The 26,147-nt window shown below is 41.6% G+C and overlaps 1 protein-coding gene across 2 annotated transcripts in view; it reads left to right on the top strand.

Moving 5' to 3' along the window:
* Nucleotides 1-26,147, top strand: part of LOC129855469 (beta-1,4-galactosyltransferase 6-like) — a 41,635-nt gene that overhangs the window by 3,278 nt on the left and 12,210 nt on the right. Inside the window, exons 2-6 of one of the 2 annotated variants that reach the window (XM_055923173.1) lie at nucleotides 683-829; nucleotides 13,767-13,883; nucleotides 20,689-20,802; nucleotides 25,565-25,689; nucleotides 25,944-26,060. In XM_055923173.1, coding sequence (XP_055779148.1) covers nucleotides 683-829; nucleotides 13,767-13,883; nucleotides 20,689-20,802; nucleotides 25,565-25,689; nucleotides 25,944-26,060 — 620 coding nt within the window. The remainder of the gene's footprint in view (nucleotides 1-682; nucleotides 830-13,766; nucleotides 13,884-20,688; nucleotides 20,803-25,564; nucleotides 25,690-25,943; nucleotides 26,061-26,147) is intronic. The other variant, XM_055923174.1, reaches the window with a different exon arrangement.

The raw sequence follows: 26,147 nt of genomic DNA, 5'->3' as shown, positions 1-26,147 counted from the left end.
CAAAAGCCTATCGATCAAACAATCGATTAAATGGGGTCAGCCCTACTGTATATACAATAGTACGTGGACACCCCTGTAAATTAATGTATAAAATCGAACACACCGCCATGCAATCTCCATCGACAAACATTTGCAGTAGAATGGCCTTACTGAAGAGCTTAGTGACTTTCAACGTGGCAGTCTTCCAACAACTAAACAAGTTGAGCAGTCATTTGAAAGAGTAAGAACATTTCAGCAAGGCAACTCGAAGGTCGAAATACATTAACGCCAAGATAATGGAATTCATTATGCTATGGGCGTCACGACTGACATTTGGACCAGCGATGTCAGCCCCATGAGCATGCTAAGTCTGACAGCACAGTGGGTTGACGAGGATTTCGTACTGAGGAAAGCCGTATTGCATGCTCAAGAATGTGCTGGTTCTCATACCGCTGCTGCCATTTCAATGGCATTTGAGAGCATGTTTGAAACTTGGAGACATGAACACACTCCTAGCGCCATTCGAACAACTGACTTGAGAAATAAGCTAATCAACTGCATCTGCAGCAGACTTGATTCCGTTTGTCATGGCATTGAAACGCCTGCTCAACCAAACTGCCCGAAACTTCGAAATGTACTCGAGGCTGTGAACAAGCGATTCGGTGGTATTCTCTCTGAGCCTCTTTACTGTGCTCGATGCTAGGTACAAGGACCGCTACTTCGATGCAGACAAGAAACAGGGTTTACGTGAAATGTTACATACACAGCTGGACAAGATGGAAACGGACACAGTGCTCACCGAGGAAGAGAGGCCACGGACAGACAGAGCTGAAACTTCACTGCTTGACAGGTATGATGAAATCCTGGTTGAGAATGAAACGACGAAACCGCACAGCAAGTAAGTGAAAGAAATAGGTTTTGATTATATTTTACTGGTATTTGGCATTTTATTAGGATCCCCATTAGCTGTTGCAAAAGCAGCAGCTACTCTTCCCGTGGTCCACACAAAACATGAAACATAATACAGAATGACATAATACAGAACATCATTAGACAAGAACAGCTCAAGGACAGAACTACATTTTTAAAAAGGCACACGTAGCCTACATATCAATGCATACACACAAACTATCTAGGTCAAATAGGGGAGAGGCGTTGTGCCGCGAGGTGTTGCTTTCTCTGTTTTTTGAATCTAGGTTTGCTGTTTATTTGAGCAATATGAGGAAGGAAGTTCCATGCAATAAGGGCTCTATATAATGCTGTACGTTTTCTTGAATTTGTTCTGGACTTGGGGACTATGAAAAGACCACTTGTGGCATGTCTTGTGGGATAAGTGTGTCAGTTGTCTGTAAGTTGACTATGCAAACAATTTGGGGTTTTCAACATATTAGTTTATTGCAGTCAGTCTCTCCTCAACTCTTAGCCAAGAGAGACTGGCATGCATAGTATTAATATTAGCCCTCTGATTACAATTAAGAGCAAAATGTGCCACTCTGTTCTGGGCCAGCTGCAGCTTAACTAGGTCTTTCCTTACAGCACTGGACCACACAACTGGACAATAATCATGCTTTGTTTAATGCCAGTGGCAGGTCATTGGTAAAAATAGAAAAGAGGGCCTTGAGAGCAGCCCTGCGGTACACCACACTTTACATGTTTGACATTAGAGACGCTTCCATTAAAGAAAACCCTTTTGAGTTATATTAGATGGATAGCTTTGAATCCACAATATGGCAGAGCCATAACATGTTTTTTCAACAGCAGTTTATGGTCAAGAATATCAAAGGCTGCACTGAAATCTAACAGTACAGCTCCCACAATCTTCTTCTTATCAATTTCTTTCAACCAATCATCAGTCATTTGTGTCAGTGCAGTACATGTTGAGGCCCTTCTCTACAAGCATTCTGAAAGTCGTGTTATTTTTTTTACAGAGAAATAGCATTGTATTTGGTCAAACACATTTTTTCCCAACACTTTGCTAAGAGCTGGCAGCAAGCTTATTGGTCTGCTTTTAGAACCAATAAAGGCCGCTTTACCACTCTTGGTTAGCGGAATTACTTTGGCTTCCCTCCAGTCCCGAGGACAAAGATTTTCCTCTAGGCTCAGATAAAAAATATGACAGATAGGAGTGGCTATAGAGTCAGCCACCAACCTCAGTTGCTTTCCTTCTAAGTTGTCAATGCCAGCAGGTTTGTCATTATTGATCGTTAACATTAATTGTTCCACCTCTCCCACACTAACTTTACAAAATTCAAACTTGCAATATTATTATTTTTTTATACATGATATAAAGCTCACTGTTTGTCATGGGCATTTCCTGCCTAGGTTTGCCCACTTTGCCACTGAAATCAGCATTAAAATAATTGGCAACATCAAATGGTTTTGTGATGAATTATCCATCTGATTTGATGAAAGATTGAATTAAATTTGCCTTTCTGCCCATAATTTAAAGTACTGAAGTTTATTTTCTCCATTATTCTTGATATCATTGATCTTGGCTTCATAATAAAGTTTCTTCTTTTTGTTGAGTTTAGTCACATAATTTCTCAATTTGCGTTAAGCCAGTCAGATTTATTAGCCAATCCTTTTGCCCCATCTCTTTCAACCATACCGTTTTAAATTTCGTCAAATCCATAGAGCCTTAACAGTTATAACGATCAGTTTCTTAACAGGTGCATGTTTATTAATAATTGGAAGAAGAAATTTCATAAATTCATCATGTGCAGCGTCTGGATGCTCCTCATTAATCACATCAGACCAACAAATATTTTTAACATCCACGTAAAAGTCACAGCAAAATCTTTTGTATGATCTATTGTACACTATTTTAGGCCCAGCTGTTGGAACTTTGGCTTTCCTGGATATAGCCACTATATTGTGATCACTGCATCCAATGGGTACGGATATACAGTTGAAGTCGGAAGTTTACATACACTTAGGTTGGAGTCATTAACTCGTTTTTCAACCACAGCACACATTTCTTGTTATCAAACTAAAGTTTTGGCAAGTCGGTTAGGGCATCTACATTGTGCACGTGTAACCGATGTGAAATGGCTAGCTAGTTAGCGGTGGTGCGCGCTAATAGCCTTTCAAACGGTGACGTCACTCTCTTTGAGACCTTGAAGTAGTGGTTCCCCTTGCTCTGCAAGAGCCGCGGACTTTGTGGAGAGATGGGTAACGATGCTTCGTGGGTGACTGTTGTTGATATGTGATATGTGCGGTCCCTGGTTCGCCCACGGGTCGGGGTGAGGGGACGGACTAAAGTTAAACTGTTACACACGACACAAGGCATTTTTCCAACAATTGTTTACAGATTATTTCACTAACGATGTATATCACAATTCCAGTGGGTAAGAAGTTTACATACACTAAGTTGACTGTGCCTTTAAACAGCTTGGAAGATTCCAGAAAATTATGTCATGACTTTAGAAGCTTCTGATAGGCTAATTGACATAATTTGTGTCAATTGGAGGTGAACCTGTGGATGTATTTCAAGGCCTACCTTCCAACTCAGTGCCTCTTTACTTGACATCATGGGAAAATCCAAAGAAATCAGCCAGGACCTCAGAAAACAATGGTAGACCTCCACAAGTCTAGTTCGTCTTTGGGAGCAATTAACAAACGTCTGAAGGTACCACGTTCATCTGTACAAACAATAGTACGCAAGTATAAACACCATGGGACCACACAGCCATCATACCGCTCAGGAAGGAGATGTGTTCTGTCTTCTAGAGATGAACGTACTTTGGTGTGTAAAGTGCAAATCAATCCCAGAACAACAGCAAAGGACATTGTGAAGTTGCTGGAGGAAACGGGTACAAAAGTATCGATATCCACAGTAAAACAAGTCCTATATCGACATAACCTGAAAGGCCGCTTGGCAAGGAAGAAGACACGGCTCCAAAACCGCAATTAAAAAAAGCCAGACCGGTTTACTTTTTGGAGAAATGTCCTCTGGTCTGATGAAACAAAAATTAACACTGTTTGGCCATAATGACCATCGTTTTGTTTGGAGGAAAAAGGGGTGATCTTGCAAGCCGAAGAACACCATCCCAACCGTGAAGCACGGGGTTGGCAGCATCATGTTGTGGGGGTGCTTTGCTGCAGCAGGGACTGGTGCACTTCACAAAATAGATGGCATCATGGAATAGGAAAATGGTGGATATGTTGAAGCAACATCTCAAGACATCAGTCAGGAAGTTAAAGCTTGGTCGCGAAGGGGTCTTCCAAATGGACAATGACCCCAAGCAGACTTCCAAAGTTGTGGCAAAATGGCTTAAGGACAACAAAGTCAAGGTATTGGAGTGGCCTTCACAAAGCCCTAACCTCAAGCCTATAGGAAATTTGTGGGCAGAACTGAAAAAGCGTGTACAAGCAAGGAGGCCTACAAACCTGACTCAGTCACACCAGCTCTGTCAGGAGGAATGGGCCAAAATTCACCCAACTTATTGTGGGAAGCTTGTGGAAGGCTACCCAAAACATTTGACCCAAGTTAAACAATTTAATGGCAATGCTACCAAATACTAATGAAGTGTATGTAAACTTCTGACTTCATCTGTCGCTTTAGAACGAAGTTCTACAGTATTAGTAAAAATGTGATCGATTCATGTGAACGATCTTGTTCCTGTCGTGTTTGTTAACACCCTGGTAGGTTGATTTAATACCCTGAACCTGATTACAGATGCTTGGGACATACGTACATGCCAACAAAATAATTTTTGGTGCGTGTAACTTTTTTTTTTTTAATTAGGCAAGTCAGTTAAGAACAAATTCTTATTTACCATTACGGCCAAACCCTGACAATGCTGGGCCAATTGTGCACCGCCCTATGGGACTCCCACTGCATCTCAGTGCCTAAGACCGCTGTGTGTGTGTGTAACTATTTAACTGTACTAGAATGCTTAAGGCCTAAGGTTTTATTTATTTTTGGCAAGAAAATATCGGTATTGGCCAAAAATGTCATTGTTGCATCCCTAAGTTAACTTTTTTTTGTTAGTTTGCAGTTGGACAATTTATGCTCCCCACATATAACAACCACAGAGTGATGGAATGCCTCGAACGCAAGATCATAATTTCTGTCTCGCACGGTGGAGGAACATATTGCCTCTAGCCTACTGCACATGGTAAGCTGTAAGTGGCACTTCACTTTTTAGTATGGTAAATGGCTGTGAGGATTTTTATACAATATTCACAACATATTGACACAATTACAATCTTTATAGAATAAAAATAGAATTTCATCAATTACATGTGGTAATATGTATTTGTGTGAACATTTAGCTAGCAAGCGAGCAGTAAATTAAACAAAGTGAATTATCTCCTCCCTCTCTCCCCGGTTTTAGCTTATGGCTATCAGTTTAGCTGGCTAGGTTTAGGATACTAATACTAGCTCACAAGTGATAAACTTTGCTAGCTACAGTGCTTTTAGAATGTATTCATACCCCTAGACCTATTCCACATTTTGTTACAGCCTGATTCAATAAAGTAAAACATGTATAAAAATAAAAAATCTCACCCATCGACACACAGTACCCCCTAATGACAATGTAAAACATGTTTTTAGACATTTTTACAAATTTACTGATAATGGGAACTAATTTACATAAGTATTCACAACCCTGAGTCAATACATGTTACAATCACCTTTGGCAGCGATTACAGCTGAGTCTTTCTGGGTAAGTCTCAAAGAGCTTTCCACACAAGACTTTTCAACATTCTTCAAGCTCTGTCAAGTTGGTTGTTGATCATTGCTAGATAGCCATTTTTAAGTCTTGCCATAGGTTTTCAAGTAGATTTTAAGTCAAAATTTACTAGACCAATATTCAATGTCATCTTGGTTAGAAGCTCCAGTGTGTATTTGGCCACATGTTTTAGGTTATTGTCCTGCTGAAAAGTGAATTGGTCTCCCATTGTCTGTCAGAAAGACTGAACCAGGTTTTCCTCTAGAATTTTGCCTGTGCTTAGCTCCATTCTGTTGCTGTATATATTTTTATGACGTGGTACTCGGTGTGTGGTTAAATTTGCCCCAAACATAACGCTTTGAGTTCAGGACATGAAGCTAAACAGTTTTGTCACATTTTTAGCACTTTCACTTTAGCGCCTCGTTGCAAACAGGATGCATGTAATCTGGTAAGGCTTGCTTCTTTTCACTGTCATTTAGGTAGTCATACACCATCCAAGTGTAATGAATAACTTCTCCATCCTCAAAGAGATATTTCATGTTTTGCCAATCTACCAGAAGATGCCCTTCTTTGCGAGGCATTAGAGAACTTCCCTGGTCTTTGTGGTCGAATCTGTTTTAAATTCAGTGCTTGACTAAAGGGCCTTACAGAAAATGGTATGTGTGGGTTACAGAAATGAGGTAGTCATTCATAAAAAATCATGTTAAAGACTATTGTTGCACACAGTGAGTCCATGCAACTTATGTGACTTGGTAAGCACATTTTTACTCCTGAACTTATTTAGGCTTGCAATAACGAAGGGGTTGAATACTTACACATTCAATATATTTCAGCTTTTTAATTAATTAGTAAAAATAAATAGAAAAATTCTAAAAACCACTGACATTGTGTGTAGACCACAACATCTGTTTAATCCTTTTTCAAATTCAAGCTGTAACAACACAAGGTGGAAAAGTGTAAATACTTTCTGAAGGCACCTTATGCTATTGACATACACAAACAAAATCAATCTAGTTGACTTATTTTGCTAGCTAGTAATAAATTGCCACATTAATTCAGAAAGGAAGAGGATATCTAGCTATATAGCAAGAAGGTTAGCAGCTGCATCATCAACAAGAAGCAACTGTGACAACATTGATCCTAAGATCACAGAATAAACTTTCCAATTGAGCAAAATCCACAATCCACCCCTCTAAAGAAAGCATGGCTCTGGGGCTTCTCCGATATGTCCCCAGCCTGGCCGCAAAGCGCAGCCCCTTGAAAACTTGCTCTATACAGTGACCTCTGTTGCAGCCAGGCTTGGAATTTCATGATTTGAGGGGCATGGCCATTTGGCCTTTAAGAAGTGCCCAGTCTGTCCATTTAACAAAAATAGGCCATCTTAAATTGATTTGAAATCCGAAAAAAAAGCAATTCTGTTAAGGGAAAAACATCAGTATATGTGAATGTACATGAATAATTGACCTACATGTCGAGTTGTAGGTGATAGCCGATGCTGACATGAAGAATGTGCCTGAAAATCCACACTTTAATGAGACTTAATTACACGTGTGTGTATACATTTGAAGTCGGAAGTTTACATTCACCTTAGCCAAATACCTTTAAACTCAGTGTTTCACAATTCCTGACATTTAATCCTAGTAAAAAGTCCCTGTCAGTTAGGATCACCACTTTATTTTAAGAAAGTGAAATGTCAGAATAATAGTAGAGTGATTTATTTCATCACATTCCCAGTGGGTCAGAAGTTTACATACTCAATTAGTATTTGGTAGCATTGCCTTTTTAACTTGGGTCAAAAGTTTCGGGTAGCCTTCGACAAGCTTCCCACAATAATTTGGGTGAATTTTGGTCCATTCCTCCTGACAGAGCTGGTGTAACTGAGTCAGGTGTATAGGCCTCCTTGCTCGCAAACGCTTTTCAGTTCTGCCCACACATTTTCTATAGGTTTGAGGTCAGGGCTTTGTGATGGCCACTCCAATACCTTGACTTTGTTGTCCTTAAGCCATTTTGCCACAACTTTGGAAGTATGCTTGGGGTCATTGTCCATTTGGAAGACCCCTTTGCGACCAAGCTTTAACTTTCTGACTGATGTCTTGAGATGTTGCTTCAATATATCCACATAATTTTCCACCCTCATGATGCCATCTATCTTGTGAAGTGCACCAGTCCCTCCTGCAGCAAAGCACCCCCACAACATGATGCTGCAACCCCTGTGCTTCACGGTTGGGATGGTGTTCTTCGGCTTGCAAGCCTCCCCCTCTTTCCTCCAAACATAACGTTGGGCATTATGGCCAAACAGTTCTATTTTTGTTTCATCAGACCAGAGGACATTTCTCCAAAAAGTAAAATCTTTGTCCCCATGTGCAGTTGCAAACCGTAGTCTGGCTTTTTTATGGAGGTTTTGGAGCAGTCGCTTCTTCTTTGCTGAGCGGCCTTTCAGGGTATGTCGATATAGGACTCGTTTTACTGTGGATATAGATACTTTTGTACCTGTTTTCCTCCAGCATCTTCACAAGGTCATTTGCTGTTGTTCTGGGATTGATTTGTCCTTTTCGCACCAAAGTACGTTTATCTCTAGGAGACAGAATGCGTCTCCTTCCTGAGCGGTATGACGGCTGCATGGTCCCATGGTGTTTATACTTGCGTACTATTGTTTGTACGGGTGAACGTGGTACTTTCAGGCATTTGGAAATTGCTCACAAGGATGAACCTGATTGTGTACCATTTCTGAGGTCTTGGCTGATTTCTTTTGATTTTCCCATGATGTCAAGCAAAGAGGCACTGATTTGATGGTAGGCCTTGAAATACATCCACAGGTACACCGCCAATAGGCTAATTGACATAATTTGAGTCAATCAGAAGCTTCTAAAGTCATGGTATTATTTTCTGGAATCTTCCAAGCTGTTTAAAGGCACAGTCAACTTGGTGTATGTAAACTTCTGACCCACCGGAATTGTGATAATTGTTGGAAAAATTACTTGTCATGCACTAAGTAGATGTCCTAACCGACTTGCCGAAACTTTAGTTGTTTGAAAAAACAAGTTTTAATGACTCCAACCTAAGTGTATGTAAACTTCCTACTTCAACTGTATATGTATCTCTATCTCAGGGAGAATTTTTTGGGGGGCCAGAAACAAAGCACTTTCTTCTGAAACTCGTCAGTCTATTCTTGTTCTGAGAAATGAAGGCTATTCCATGTGAAAAATTGCCAAGAAACTCAAAATCTCGTCCAACACTGTGTACTACTCCCCTTACAGAACAACACATACTGACTCTAACCAGAATAGAAAAGAGTGAGAGGCCCCGGGGCACAACTGAGCAAGAGGACAAGTACATTAGAGTCTAGTTTGAGAAACAGATGCCTCACAAGTCCTCAACTGGCACCTTCATTAAATAGTAACCATAGACAGGTTCCAAACTGTCTCAAAGTCAACAGTGAAGAGGCGACTCCGGGATACTGGCCTTCTAGGCAGAGTTGCAAAGAAAAATCCATATCTCGGACTGTCCAATAAAAAGAAAACACTAAGATGGGCAAAAGAACAGACACTGGACAGAGGATCTCTGCCTAGAAGGCCAGCATCCCGGAGTCGCCTCTTCACTGTTGACGTTGAGACAGTTTGGAACCTGTCTATGTTTAGGGGGGTAATAGCCTAGTCTAACCACTTTTTAAACGGTACTAGCAGGTCGCAAAGTAGCGTAAGCGACAGGTTTACTGGATGCAATTTTTCCAAAACGGCAGCTCGTTGTTGGAACATATATTTTCCTACTTCAATCAGTCCATTTTGAATTTGTGATAAAATTGTCCTCATTTTGCAAGGAATGTAAATTGTGTATCCCACCATTTTTATAGTCTTATTTTTGTAGATCTAACAGGAGCTTGTGTAGCACGGGTGTGTAGAGGGAGCGGCAGAACACAATTTAGTGAGTGTGGCATGGGGAATTTAGGGAAAAGTGATGCTTTGTTTCTTTTTTGTTGTGCCCCGCAAAAGAACATGTAATGGAACAATCAAAAAATAATAATTTAGGACAAGCCACAAAGCACATCTACCAAATAGTTTTACAGTATTTGGTTAAATTTAGTTTTGAGTACTCGAACAGACATTTATTTGCATTCTGTACGTTTAATTAACATTGCCTTGTGCCTTGTAATTCCGTTACCAAAAGCCCACGTATCTTTATGATATTTTCTCATTTCTCTTTGTCATGAGGGACGATACTGAAAGTTCACAGAAGTAGCAAGTAAAGGTAGACATACCAATTTAGTGTTTTTACTGATATCAAGTTTGTTTATGAAGTGATGATTAAAACCTGTAATTCTGTTACCGTAATTGAATTATGGAAAACTGTAATGTAATTAATGCAATTAAGCTACAATGGGAAATCCTAGTACTGACAAAACAGTTGGGTCACCTGCTACTGTCCTCCCTTCCACTGGCATACTGTTATGTTCAGCTCATAATGTTTTTTTTTTCTCTTTTTGTGGTCAAAGCAAGACTGATAGTCTGGACAACCCCTCACGCTTCCTCTCTCTCTTTGACACTTTCTCTCGGATGTCGCCTGGCTCTTACTGACTCATACCACCTATCCTCTTTCCATTTACTGTAACAAGCATCCTCAACTACTGAGCACTGACCAACATCAAATGATATTAGTCACATGCGCTGAATACAACAGGTGTAGTAGACCTTACAGTGAAATGCTTACTTACGAGCCCCTAACCAACAATGCAGTTAAAAAAAGAAAATACGAATAAGAAAAAGAAGTAACAGGTAACTAACAATAGCGAGACTATTTACAGGGAGGTACCGGTACAGAGTCAATGTGCGGGGGAACCTGTTAGTTGAGGTAATATGTACATGTAGGTAGAGTTATTAAAGTGACTGCATAGATGAAAACAGAGTAGCAGTGGTTTAAAAGAGGGGGGTGGGCAATAGTCTGGGTAGCCATTTGGATAGGAGTCTAATGGCTTTGGGGGTAGAAGCTGTTTAGAAGCCTCTTGGACCTAAACTTGGTGCTCCGGTACCACTTGCCGTGCGGTAGCAGAGAGAACAGTCTATAACTAGGGTAGCTGGAGTCTTTGACAATTTTTAGGGCCTTCCTTTGACACCACCTGGTGTAGAGATCCTGGATGGCAGGAAGCTTGGCCCCAGTGATGTACTGGGCCGTTCACTCTGCCCTCTGTAGTGCCTTGCCGTCGGAGGCCGAGCAGTTGCCATTCCAGGCAGTGATGCAACCAGTCAGGATGCTCAACGCCCATGGATGTTGAAATTTGGTCAGTCCGCCCTGGCAGGACCAAATCTGAACCAATCATAGATGTCTGTTTTGCAAGTTTGAAAAGTACAATACAGTAAAGCACACGAGTGCAGTATAATGCACTGTGTGTTCAAACTTGTGAAACATAGACGTCCATGATTGGTTTCAGATTTGGCTTGGTCCAGACCAATCAAATGTGATCTTTTGTATATTTCTACCTTTGTGTAGCTATTCAGGATGCATCACAATGAAGATTTTTTTAAATTCATTTTCTCTATATTACTGATCAGGGACACATGATGTAATTCCGTTACCAGATGTAAGTCCACTTCATATAATGTAGTTCAATAACCAAAATATCTTCTTTTTTTTAAAACTCAAGGTGTCATGTCGTAGCTGACACCACATTCTTTCTGCAGATATCTTTGAATCTTAATTCGGAGCTTTGGAAAATGTGATCTCATAAATAATTTGACCATAATTCTGTTACCAGACTTTGCATCTGCGGAGTTCTTCCAGTAGAGATTTTTGTGTGAAATTTTCTGTTGAGATGGTTCAAAGCAGAGTTGTATGGTTTGTTAAGCTTTTAAATCAATCAGTGAAATATCTGAGTCAAAGCGCAGTTCCGTTAGCATGAATTGCCCTTATGCAACGACTATTTTATAAAATGTTTATTTATTAGTAAACATTTGTAGGCTTTTCAATTCACTTTGACATTATGGAGCATTTTGTGTAGATCGATGACCCCAAAAAATCTCAAGTCGATCTTATTTCAATCAGACTTTGTAATACAACCAAATGTGTGAAAAATCCAGGGGGTGAATACTTATGACACCCACTGTACAAATAAACACATTTCAAAGTGCTTGAAAAGCAAAACAAACATCAGTTGAAGTATGAATGACATGTGTATAGGTTTGGACTTAAGAAGTTTTGAGTAGTGTAGTCCTCCAACAGATGACATGACAGTCAAGCACAAGGCTTGAGCAGAGGGATGTTCAGGTGGTCAACGGGGGGAGCTGAGCAGCCAGAGCAGGTCTTCTGGGCGCGGGCAGCTACAGAACTACCAAACACCAACATTATGTCTGAATAGGGTATTGGGCCACCACGAACCAGAACAGCTTCAATGCACCGTGGCATAGATTCTACAAGTGTCTGGAACTCTATTGGAGGGATGCGACACCATTCTTCCACAAGAAATTCCATCATTTGGTGTTTTGTTGATGGTGGTGGAAAACACTGTCTCGGGCACCGCTCCAGAATCTCCCATAAGTGTTCAAATTGGTTGATATCTGGAGACTGAGACGGCCATTGCATATGGTTTACATTGTTTTTGTGCTCATCAAACCGTTCATTGACCACTCGTGCCCTATGGATGGGGGCATTGTCATCCTATGGGGGTATAGCCACTATAGCCAAAATAATGGCCTGCCGAGCATTTTATACATGACCCTAAGCATGATGGGATGTTAATTGCTTAATTTACCCAGGAACCACATCTGTGTGAAGCACCTGCTTTCAATACGCTTTGTATCCCTCATTTACTCAAGTGTTTCCCTTATTTTGGCAGTTACCTGTCGCTCAAGGCATCTCACTGTCCACATCTCAATGGTATCTTATCTAGGTAATGGTACCAGGCAGTATTAGCTAGCTAGTTACGGCTACTCTGACTCTTAGCTGGCTAGCTAGCTTGCTAAATGTACTAACTAGCGATTAGCATTAGTGGCTAACTAAGTTATTTTAGCAACACATTGCTAAGAAAAAACAAAACTAGCAGACACTAGTTACACAAACGAATAGTGTAATTATTTAAGACTTGTGGAAGCAGCATGTCACCAACATCGTTGCATCCATCTGACCATTCAGAGTGAAAGGCAAGTGGTCGAGCAACTACTATCTCCTTGAGTGTCAGGGCTTGGTGTGGTTAGCGGCATGCAGGAGGATAGGGAGAGAGATTACTCATAGAAAACGGGGAACTATAAAAATAAAAAAAAGTATTATACACGCCGATGTTGCACATTTAACAAAGCAAACATTGAAATACCATTATAGAAGGTAAAGTAAAAACGAATACCGGTCCGTGCATCAGTACCGGTATAGTAAAATGCGGTATACCGCCCAGACCTATTAGTTGGTGTTTCAGAGTAAAGGACTCTTAGTGCTAGACCGGTCCTCTGTAATGGGTGATCGATCAGATAGTGTGCGGGGCTGGGAGTGTGTGGTGTCTGTGTGAGTTTGTAGTTTATTTGGTGCCTGTGTTTGTAATTGATGAGATGGGTGTGTAAGTTGATGAGATGCGTGAGTGTGTAAACTGATGAGGTGTGTAACCTTAGCTGATGAAGTGTGTGTGTGCCCTGGCTGTTTTGCTGCATTAGTGGTAAATGTTAAATGATTCAGAGCCCCTAGCCTCCTCTAGGCTGGGAGTGGGACTGCGAGTGCGTTCCGAATAGACGCACTACTTTTGACTGGGGCCTATAGGGTGAGGTGCACTATATAAGGAATAGGGCTCTATTTAGGATGTAGCCAGAGACAGGGATTTCCTGCCACTTATCTTGCCACCCTGTGTCTCATCACTGTTAGCTGCTGGTACAGAGTTAAACTGTGGCATTGAGTGACCGCTGAGGTTGTTCCTTTATGGCCAAGAGACTGGGGGAGGGAAGGCTTTTACGCAGGCGACTTGAGCAGTCAGGAAATGTACTGTCGTGGACTGGTACGTGAGTGGGGTGTAATTGAACCAGTCAGACTAAAGTGATTGCACTCTTTCCTTTTGTCCCTGTCTTTCCTATGTCTCTCTCCCTCCTTTTCCTCGCCCTCCCCTCCCGCTCTCCCTCTCCCTGTCTCAATCCCTCTCTCCAGCCAACACCTACTTCTTCATGGTGCAAGCCCAGGGCATCATGTTGAGGGATAATGTGAGGACCATTGGTCAGATGATCAGACTCTACACCAATAAGAACAGTACTCTCAACGGCACAGGTGAGTTTGATAGGAGGTAAGCCAGACGGGGTCTCCAATCTTAGGAGGGTAGTAGACCAGACCAACATGACACGATGGGCAGCCAAAAATCACAAGATTGGCCCTCGCTCAAATTCTGAAAATCAAATCAAATGTTATTGTTCACGTACACATGGTTAACAGATGTTAATGCGAGTGTAGCGAAATGCTTGTGCTTCTAGTTCCGACAGTGCATTAATATCTAACAAGTCATCTTAACAATTCCACAACAACTACCTAATACACACAAATCTAAAGGGATGAAATAAGAATATGTACATATAAATATATGGATGATTTGATGGCTGAACGACATAGGCAAGATGCAATAGATGGTATAACATACATTACTCATCTGTATATGAGAATATACTGTAAGATGCATTGTTAAAGTGGCATTATTTAAAGTGACTAGTCATCCATTTATTAAAGTGGCCAATGATTTGAGTCTGTAGCAGCCTCTGAGTTAGTGATGGCCGTTTAACAGTCTGATGTCCTTGAGATAGAAGCTGTTTTTCAGTCTCTCGGTCCCAGCTTTGATGCACCTGTACTGACCTCGCCTTCTGGATGGCAGCGGGGTGAACAGGGAGTGGCTCGGGAGGTTGTTGTCCTTGATGATCTTTTTGGCCTTCCTGTGACATCGGGTGCTGTAGGTGTCCTGGAAGGCAGGTAGTTTGCCCCGGTGATGCGTTGTGCAGACCGCACCACCCTCTGGAGAGCCTTGCAGTTGAGGGCGGTGCAGTTGCCGTACCAGGCTGTGATACAGCCCGACAGAATGTTCTCAATTGTGCATCTGTCAAAGTTTCAGGTTTTTAGCTGACAAGCCACATTTCTTCAGCCTCATGAGGTTGAAGAGGCACTGTTGCGCCTTCTTCACCACACAGTCTGTGTGGGTGGACCATTTGTTTGTCTGTAATGTGTACGCTGAGGAACTTAACTTTCCACTGCTGTCCCGTCGATGTGGATAGTGAGGTGCTTCCTCTGCTGTCCACTGTCATCTCCTTTGTTTTGTTGACGTTGAGTGAGCGGTTGTTTTCCTGACCCCACACTCCGTGTGCCCTCACCTCCTCTCTATAGGCTGTCTCGTTGTTGATGGTAATCAAGCCCACTGCTGTAGTGTCGTCTGCAAACTTGATGATTGAGTTGGAGGCGTGCATGGCAACACAGTATTTGGTGAACAGGGAGTACACTCGGGGCCTGAGCACGCACCCTTGTGGGGCCCCAGTGTTGAGGATCATCGAAGTGGAGATGTTGTTTCCTACCTTCACTACCTGGGGGTGGCCCGTCAAAGTCAAGGAACCAATTGCACAGGGCGGGTTTGAGACCCATGGCCTCAAGCTGAATGATGAGCTTTGAGGGTGTTATGGTGTTGAATGCTGAGCTGTAGTCAATTAACAGCATTCTAACATAGGTATTCCTCTTGTCCAGATGGGATAAGGAAGTGTGCTGTGATGGCGATTGCATCGTCTGTGGAACTATTGGGGCAGTAAGCAAATTGAAGTGGGTCTAGGGTGGCCGGTAAGGTGGAGGTGATATGATCCTTGACTAGCCTCTCAAAGCAATTAATTATGACAGAAGGGAGTGCTACGGGGCGTTGGTGGCCATCTTGAAGCATGTGGGGACAGCAGACTTGGATAGGGAGCGATTTGAATATGTCCGTAAACACACCAGCCAGCTTGTCTGTGTATGCTCTGAGGACGTGGCTAGGGATGCCTTCTGGGCCGGCAGCCTTGTCAGGGTTAACACGTTTAAATGTCTTACTCACATCGACCACGGAGAAGGAGAGTGGCACTGTATTATTCTCAAAGCGGGCAAAGAAGGTGTTTAGTTTTTCTGGAAGCAAATGTGGCTGGTTTTCTTTTTGTTGCTTGTAAACCCTGCCACATACATCTTGTATTTGACCCTTTGAATTACGACTCCACTTTGTCCCTATACTGACATTTCGCTTGTTTGATTGCCTTGCGGAGGGAAGAACTACACTGTTGATATTTGGCCATATTCCCAGTCATCTTTCCATGGTTAAATGCTGAGGTTTGCGCTTCCAGTTTTGTGCTAATGTCGCCATCTATCCACGGTTTCTGGTTAGGGTAGGTTTTAATAGACACAGTGGGTACAACATCTCCAATGCACTTCCTTATAAACTCACCGAGTCAGCGTATAAATCAATTTTATTTTCTAAGTCTGCCCGGAACATTTCAGTCTGCGTGATCAAAACAATCTTGAAGCGTGGATTCGGATTGGTCAGACCAGCGTTGAATAGTTCTAGTCACGGGTACATCCTGTTTGAGTTTCTGCCTATAGGACGGCAGGAGCAAAATGGGGTCGTGGTTGGACTTGCCGATGGGAGGGTGGGGGAGGGCCTTGTATGCATCGCGGAAGTTAGAGTAGCAGTGGTCCAGTGTACTACCCACACGAGTGCTGCAATCATTATGTTGATAGAATTTAGGTAGCCTTGTTCTCAAATTTGCTTTGTTAAAATCCCAAGCTACAATAAATGCAGCATCAGGATATATGTTTTCCAATTTACATAGAGTCCAGTGATGTTCCTTGAGGGCCGTCGTGGTATCTGCGTGAGTGGGGGATATGCACAGCTGGGATTATAACTGACAATAATTATCTTTGGAGATAATGGTCGGCATGGTCGGCATTTGATTGTAAGAAATTCTAGGTCAGGTGAACAGATATACTTGAATACCTGCATGTTATTTGTATGTATTATGGATCCCCATTAGCTTCTGCCAAAGCAGCAGCTACTCTTCCTAGGGTCCAGCAAAATTAAGGCAGTTTATGATTACACCATGAGTTGTTAATCATGAGGCATACACCCCCGCCCTTCTTCTTACCAGAGAGATGTTTATTTCTGTTGGCGTGACGCATGAAGCTGTACCGATTCCAACAACATATTGAAAGTGAGACATGTTTCCGTGAAACAGAGAATGCTACAATCTCTGTCTCTCTGGAAGGCAACCCATGCCCTAATTTCGTCCACCTTGTTGCCTGGAGACTGGACATTGGCGAGTAATATACTCGAAAGCGGTGGGTGGTGTGCACGCCTTCGAAGTCTGACGAGGAGGCCGCTCTGTCTACTTCTTCTGCGGCAATGTTGTTTTGGGTCGTCCTCTGGTATTAGATCCAATGTCCAGGGTGGAGGTCCGAACAAAGGATCTGCTTCGGGAAAGTTGTATTCCTGGTTGTAATGTTGGTAAGTTGACGTCGCTCTTATATCCAATAGTTCTTCCTGGCTGTAAGTAATAACACTTAAGATTTTCTGGGCTAACAATGTAAGAAATAATACATAAAACACTACTGCGTAGTTTCCTAAGGACTCGAAGGTGACCATCTCTGTCGCCTCCGTCTTGCCAAATACTAAAGGGACTGCAGGTGCTGCTATTTTCCTTCTGAGGTTCTTGTGATTTTTGGCTGCACTTTGTCACGTTGGTCTAACTGCTGTCTACTCCCCTCCACCTCCTATCTTAACCAGCATTCCTCTCTTACCAAAAAATGGAAAGTCAATGTCCATTAAATACCCTACTAATTTATTCGGACAGTGAAGCTAAAACTTTTAATTTGGCTCTATTCACCAGCATTTTGGATTTGAGATCAAGTGTTTCATTTGAGGCAACAGTACAGAATGTCACCTTTTATTTGAGGGTATTTTCACATCTGTTTTACCGTTTTAGAAATGAAAGCACTATATCTAATCCCCCCCATTTCAAGGTGTCATATGTATACTGAACAAAAATTATAAACGCAACATGCAACCATTTAAAATAATTTACAGAGTTACAGTACATATAAGGAAATCAGTCAGTTGAAATAAATAAATTTGGCCCTAATCTATGGATTTCACATGACTGGGTAGGGGTGCAGCCACAAAAGGGCTTTATTACAGAAAATACTCCTCTGTAGGCTACATCAAGCTTGTGACGACAAACTTGTTGGATGCAAAAAAAAAAGATGTTTAACCTTGCAAGTCAGTTAAGAGCTAATTCTTATTTACATTGACGGCATACCCTGGCCCAACCCGGACGACGCTGGGCCAATTGTGCGCTGCCCTGTGGGACTCCCAATCACTGCCGGATGTGATGCAGCCTGGATTCGAACCAGGTACTGCAGTGAAGCCTCTGCACTGAGATGTGGTCTTGGACCACTGCGCCACTCGGGAGCAATATAAATGAATGGAAAATAATATATTGTCATTTTGGAGACACTGTTATTGTAAATAAGAATAGAATGTGTTTCTGAGCACTTCTATATTGTGGATGCTACCATGCTAATCATTAATGAATTGTGGAGTGAGAAAGTCAGTGGCATAAATATAATACCCCCCCCTCAGAAAAATAATTTCTACACTCCCATGTTTTTGGTAATCATGGGAGGTTAAGATGTCTTGGGGGTATGATCTTTGTACCTCTAACTTTCTCACTCATCATTCAAGATTATATGTAATAATGGTAGCATCCACATGAATGTAGAAATGTTCAGAAACATTATATTCTTATTTACAATAGAAATGACTCCAAAATGACAAAATACATGATTTAACATCATTTATATTGGCCACAACATAATCTTAAATACAACCAAAACAATCTGTAAATGCACCCAACAAGATTGTAGAGTCACAAGCTTGATGTAATCATTGTGCTAGGTATTTGGGATCAAATACAATTCTTTTGACTACTTAAACACACAAACAGTGCCTTCGTAAAGTATTCAGACCCCTTGACTTTTTCAACTTGTTACGTTATAGCCTTATTCTAAATTGGGTAAATCAAGGTGTCTGAATTCTTTCCAAAGGAAATTAATAATTTAATTTGTCCAAATACTTAGTGCCTTCCGGAAATATCGGCACCCTAGGTAAATATGATCCAAAAAGGCTGCAATTTTTTTTTACTTGTTTATCAGCTTGATCTTACACTCAAAATATCATATGAATTTCACCTTTTTGAGTTAAAATTGTTCAGAAATAATAGTCATCAAGAAAAAAACATTTTATTCCAAAACATGCGTGTCACACTTGTTGGCACCCCTAGAAATTCTGATTAACAAAATCGAATTGATGTATATTCCGATTGATTTTACCTTTCGTTTTATTCTTTAGGAACTCTTAAGTGGTCAACCATGACTTCCTGTTTCACTGGTGTATAAATATGAGTTGACACATGCTAAACTTCCTTAGTCATATCCATCAACATGGGAAAGGCCAGAGAACAAACGCATGAAATTAGACAAAAGTTTGACCTTCACAAGTCAAGCAATTGCTATAAAAAGATAAGTACATGCCTGAAAATACCCATCTCCACTATTAGGGAAATAATTAAGAAATGTACAAAAAAAATGGAGCTGTGATGAACTTGCCTGGAAGGGAACTCAAGTGTATTTTGCCTCCACACAGTGAGAAGGATGGTTCAAGTGGCAAAAAAATCTCGAATGATTAGTTGTAGAATTGCAGAAGTTGGTTACATCTTGCGGTCCCAAAGTCTCCAAAACTACAATTAGACGCCACCTCCATGCCAACAAGTTATTTGGATGGGTTGCCAGAAAGCCTCTGCTGTCACCAAACCACAAATTTAAGTGCCTGGAGTTTGCTAAATGACATTGGAACGTTGATTGGAACCAGGTTCTATTGTCTGATGGGACTAAAATAGAGCTTTTTGGCAACAAACACCCTAGGTGTGTTTGGTGTAAAAAGAGCCATGGTCATACAGAAAATAACTTAATCCCCACTGTGAATTATGGTGGTGGGGCTGTTTTACTTCCAGAGGCCCTGGGAACCTTGTTAGGATACATAGGATCACGGACTCCATCAAATACCAGGAGATTTTAGGACAAAACCTATCAGCCTCTGCCAGGAGGCTAAAACTGTGTCGTTGTTCGATCTTCCAGCAGGATAACGATCCAAAGCATACCTCCAAATCCACACACAAATGGTTCACTGACCATAGAATCAAGCTTTTGCAATGGCCATCCCGGTGAGCTGAAGAGGAGAGTCTACAAGTGAGGACCAATGACTGTGAAGGACCTGGAGAGTTTCTGTATGGAGGAACGGTCTCAAATATCTTCCTATGTGTTCTCCCACCTCATCAAACATTATAGGAGACGACTCAGAGCTGTTATCTTGGCAAAGGGGGAGGGTGCACAAAGTACTAAATGCTGGGGTGCCAATAATTGTGTTATTTACAATTTTAAATCTAAGGTAAGATTCATATGACATTTTTCTATGCCTTTTTTGTTCATCTTTACCTAGGGTGCACAAATTCCGTAGGGCACTGTTTGACAAGGGGGGACTAGATACGTAAATCGCTAAACTTTCAAACGTATCTATGAAATTGTTGCATGATGTACTGTCGCCTTATGAAACATTTTGTATAGCCTAATTTAAAAGTTGTAGCTTCATTGTCCAAATATTTATGTAGGGGAGTGTATAAATGACATCTCAATCATCTCCCTTTTAGGTAGATCTTACTGATTTTGAATAGGTAGTGGAGGGGAGTAGGCAGTGCTTCAGCCAATATGAGACGAGGGGCAGCCAAAAATCCCAAGAATGACCCTCACTCTATCTGCAAGAGAGCTAGAGTCGGTCAGGTTTAGGCCTATTTTTCTTCTAATATGTTTTTGTGATTTTTGGCTTTACTTCGTCTAATGTTGGTTGAGACACTGTCTACTCCCCTCCACTACCTATTAATCAGCATGATCCAGCTCTAAGCTACCTACAAGGGCAATATAGAAAAGTAATTTATACAATCAATCAAAAAATAAATAAATGTCTTGTGTGTTCCTGTAGATTACCCAGATGGCAGTAACTCCAGTGAATACATGTCCCAGCCAACCGCATACCTCCCTGAGAACTTCACATACGCCCAGAACCTCCCCTGCCCAGAACGCTTACCTTCTATGAGTAAGTAATCCGAACGCTTGTCTTCAAACCATCAGTTTGCCTACTGAGAGGATTTTATCAAACGCATGATACTTACGGGAATGCATTGCGACGCAGACTCGACAGACCAGGCTGGGAGGAGTGAAAAATGTGTCCTTGGTAGTATTTTTTTTCTCTCAAAATAAAGACAACACAGATTCGAGCCAATGTCTTAAGTAGCTAAAACTGTCATTACTACAAACTTTTGAAAGTGACAAAAAGGACATGTTAAAATTGTCAACAACTTTATATCGAGCGGGTGCCTTTTTGATTTGACAGGCCCGCTGCACATGCTCAGTTCTGCTCGACACGCCCATTAGACCCGATGCCGTGTTTCTGCGCATGAGCTGTGCTAGCTAACATCGTGAGAAGCAGTTTCTGCCTATATTGAATTTTTACTATGATCAGGTCGTGTTATTATGGAACTCACGAGAGAAGCTACTCTTGGCTGTCTCTGTGCTTTCTCTTACTATTTCTCAATCTTTTGCTCCTCATTCTGTCCCAGTCGCTCCCCCTGTAGGATGTGTGTGGCTTATCATGCCGGTTATATCTACATAGGCACTTTAGCTACAGTTAAACGTATTGCATTACCCATTTCACCTCTGCTATCAATGAAATCTGAAGATAAACGGTAGGAGAGTGCCATGACACATACAGTGCATTCGGAAACTATTCAGATCCCCACATTTTGTAATGTTACAGCCTTATTCTAAAAATGATGAAATAGTTACCCCCCCCAATCTACACACAATACCCCATAATGACAAAGCAAAAACAGGTTTTTAGGAATGTTTGCAAATATATGAAAAACAAAACTGATATCACATTTACATAAAAGTATTCAGACCCTTTACTCAGTACTTTGTTGAAGCACCTTTGGCAGCGATTACAGCTCCAAGTCTTCTTGGGTATGACGCTACAAGCTTGGCACACCAATATTTTGGGAGTTTCTCCTATTCTTCTTTGCAGATCCTCTCAAGCTCTGTCAGGTTGGATGGGGATCGTTGCTGCACAGCTATTTTCAGGTCTCTCCAGAGATGTTTGATCGGGTTCACGTCCGGGCTCTGGCTGGGCCACTCGGACATTCAGAGACTTGTCCCGAAGCCACTTCTGGTATGTCTTGGCTGTGTGCATAGGGTCATTGTCTTAATGGAAGGTGAACCTTCGCCCCAGTCTGAGGACCTGAGCGCTCTGGAGCAGGTTTTCCTCATGGATCTCTCTGTACGTTGCTCTGTTTATATTTTCCCCGATCCTGACTAATTTCACAGTCCTTGCTGCGGAAAAACATCCCCACAGCATGATGCTGCCACCACCATGCTTCACCGTAGGGATGGTGCCAGGTTTCCTCCAGACGTGACGCTTGGCATTCAGGCAAAAGAGTTCAATCTTGGTTTGATCAGACCAGAGAATCTTGTTGCTCATGGTCTGAGTCCTTCAGGTGCCTTTTGGCAAATTCCAAGTGGGTTGTCATGTACCTTTTTACTGAGGAGTTGCTTTCATCTGGCCACTCTACCATAAAGGCTTGATTGGTGGAGTGCTGCAGAGATGGCTGTCCTTTTCGAACATTCTCCCATCTCCACAGAGGAACTTTGGAGCTCTGTCGAGAGTGACCATCGGGTTCTTGGTCCTCCCTGACCTGGGCCCTTCTCCCCTGATTGTTCAGTTTGGCTGGCCGGCCAGCTCTAGGAAGAGTCTTGGTGGTTCCAAACTTCTTCCATTAAAGAATGATGGAGGCCACTGGTCTTGGATGTCAGGGTAGGTTCCTTGTCAATCATTGGCTTATTGGTGAAATCAGTAGTCAGACAATATCTTTAAGTAAATCAATCAAACCTTTTAATAATGAAATTGCAGACAGAAGTTGACAATGGAAACACAGCACGTATGTTTCAGAGTAAGTTCTGTGAAATAAAACCGGTAAAGGTTGCTTTAACCTTTCTGGCGAAGGCGTTCCGCAAGCGACCCACCTCGACAACATCCGGTGAAATTGCAGAGCACGAAATTCAAAGAAATCACAAATGGTCCTTTTGTTCGATAGCCTTTCTTTATAACCCCAAAAACTCAGTTTAGCTGGCACGCTTCATTCAATAATTCACCGATTTCCCTCCTCCAAAATGCATACAAAATGAATCCCAAACGTTACCAATAAACTTCTCCAAACAAGTCAAACAACGTTTATAATCAAGCCTCAGCTACCCTAAAACGTAAATAAACGATAAAATATAAGACGGAGAATCGTTATTGTCTTTACCGGAGATAAACCACAAAGATCGTGCTCTCATCCAATCGCATGAAAACACTACAGCCAAAATGGGAGCCACTTAGAAAAACTACAAATTCTAGCTAATCTTTCCAAAAACCAGCATGAAACTCTTTCTAAAGACTGTTGACATCTAGTGGAATGCCCTAGGAACTGCAATCTGGGACGATTTCGCCTCATAATAAACATGACAGCCATTGAAAACAGTGGTAGGCTGAAATTATTATTCTTTTTTGAATTGTTTGTCCTCTGGGGTTTGCCTGCCATATCAGTTATGTTATACTCACAGACATAATTTTAACAGTTTTAGAAACTTTTGTGTTTTCTATCCAAATCTACCAATTATATGCATAACCTAGCTTCTGGGCCTGAGTAACAGGCAGTTTACTTTGGGCATGCTTTTCATCCAGACGTCAAAATACTCCCCCCTAGCCCAAAGAGGTTTTAATATACTTGCAGTCAACCCCTTGTGGTGTAACTGCCTACGTCAACACCTTCTACTCATGAGACCAAGCCCATGCATATACACTTATGCAAACTTGCAGGAGAACAATAGTCCAGTGTTTTCTAAGGGCTCAGCAGTAATTGTCCATTCATGTGTGGGTTACAGTGGTATGTCTGATTTGTCTCTTATGTATTTACTTCCCTGCAGGTGTCTGTGTCTCTTTTAGCCTTGAGGCTCTTTCTCACACACACCCTTTTGACCGCAATTGCTCACACTTCTGTTTAGACCATTTCTATAAGAGGCAGAGACTAGTAAAGAACTGTGGAACAGTATTTAACCTTATAATGCATATATTGCTATTCTGTGGTCCAGGACCCTATATATGTAGTGGGGGATGGTTTTATAGCTCGTCCCCTTCTATTAATACAACATAAGCATAATAATTTGGTGCAGCCCCTATCATGACCCCAAGGTGACCCCCATCCAGGGACTTTCAATGCTGCAGACATTATTTTGGTACCCTTCCCCAGATCTGTGCCTCGACACAATCCTGTCTCTGTGCTCTACTGACAATTCCTTTGACCTCATTGCTTGGGTTTTGCTTTAACATGCACTGTCAACTGTGGGACCGTATGTGGACAGGTGTGCTTTCCAAATCATGTCTGATCAATTGAATTTAACACAGGTGGACCCCAAACAAGTTGTAGAAACATCTCAAAGATGATCAATGGAAACAGGATGCACCGGCACTCAATTTTGTCTCAGGCATTCAGACCCTTTGCTATATGTAAATAGGCTATTTCTGTTTTTTGATAATACATTTGCTAATATTTCTAAAAAAAACTGTTTTTGGCTTTGTCAGTATGGGGTATTGTGTGTTGATTTGAGAAAATGTTTATTTAACACATTTTAAAATACAGCTGTAACTTAACAAAAAGGGAAGGGGTCGGAATACTTTTCCGAATGCACTGTACATGCTTCGGCCTCGTAATTCAATTTTAGTTTAAATTTAGTTCAAATCTTCCCCGCGCTTGGAAACACTACAGCCAAAATGGGAGCCACCTAGAAAAACTACAATTTCTGGCTCATTTTTCCAAAAACCAGCATGAAACTCTTTCTAAAACTGTTGACATCTAGTGGAAGCCCTAGGAACTGCAATCTGGGAGGATTTCGCCTCGTAATAAAAGTGACAGCTGTTGAAAACAGTGGTAGGCTGAACATATTTTGGGGGGGGGGGGTGGTTTGTCCTCGGGGTTTCGCCTGCCATATCAGTTCTGTTATACTCAGACATAATTTTATCAGTTTTAGAAACTTTAGAGTTTTCTATCCAAATTATATGCATATCCTAGCTTCTGGGCCTGAGTAACAGGCAGTTTACTTTGGGCACGCTTTTCATCCGGACGTGAAAATACTGCCCCCTACCCAAGAGAGGTTAAACAGGTGTGTGTGTATTTACTGAAATTGTGTTGTGTGTGTGTGTGTGATCAGTGAGTTCTATGGATGTCAACATGACTTTGTAACAGGTGTGTGTGTGTGTATTGACTGAAGGTGTGTGTATTGTGTGTTCTCAGAGTGTGTCCTATGGATATGAATATGACTAAACAGTCCCTCCAGGATTTTTCGACTCAACTTTTTTGGTGCAAAATCAACAATTCCCCCATATTACACAAATTTGACATCACTGCACTTGTTTCTATATTAAACAGTTAAATCAAAGCTATTTTACCGCATTAAACTGTCACATCACTGCAATACAAAAAGAGAGCTTGTAATGAACTATTCATCACACCTTTACTGCATAAAATGTTTCAGTCAAGCCACATGTCAATAAACTTTTTCTGCATAAGTGCATTTTTGTGGCAAATTGGACAAAAAACATTGAAAACAGGCCATGCAAAATGTCAGAATTGCCGCAGAAAAATCCAGCAGTTTTGCCTGCAACTATTTTCTTTTTAAAGCAACGCAGTGAAATCCTGGATGGACCGACTAAGATCCCACGGTGTGTGTGTGTGTGTACTGAAGGTTTATGTGTATGTTCTCAGAGGGTCCTATGGATGTCAATATGACTGAGATCCCTATGGAGGAGATTGATCTGAAGTTCTCTAAGTATCTGGATGTTCACTTTGGAGGACACTGGAAACCCAAGGACTGTAAACCACGCTGGAAGGTATGACTGTTAACATGTATGACTGAGGAAATGTGTGTGCTTGTGCGGTTCAGTTATTTTACTACTTTTATTCTCATCTCTATTAGAAAATGAAATTGAACTGTAGCCATATTTGTATACACCGGTGTCTTTCCTCTATTAGAAGCATTTGATTTTCTACTTCTGGTCTGTCTGCCCTGCTCCCTCTGTATTAGATGCACAGGAGCGTATACATGCTGTGTGTGTCTGACTGTCCACTCCTGCTCCCTGTGTAGGTGGCCATCCTGATCCCGTTCCGTAACCGCTACGAGCACCTTCCCATCCTGTTCCAGCACCTCACCCCCATGCTGCAGAGACAGAGACTGCAGTTTGCATATTACGTCATCGAGCAGGTAACCCAGCTGTAACACAGCTTTAAACAAGTTCTGTTGACATTTAGTCTCCCTTCATCCTATTCAGCCTCACTAGTTTGTCAACTC

The sequence above is a fragment of the Salvelinus fontinalis genome, chromosome 5 (genome assembly GCF_029448725.1).
Source record: "Salvelinus fontinalis isolate EN_2023a chromosome 5, ASM2944872v1, whole genome shotgun sequence".
NCBI classification, from domain to species: Eukaryota; Metazoa; Chordata; class Actinopteri; order Salmoniformes; family Salmonidae; genus Salvelinus; species Salvelinus fontinalis.
This window is presented reverse-complemented; position numbering and strand designations above follow the sequence as displayed.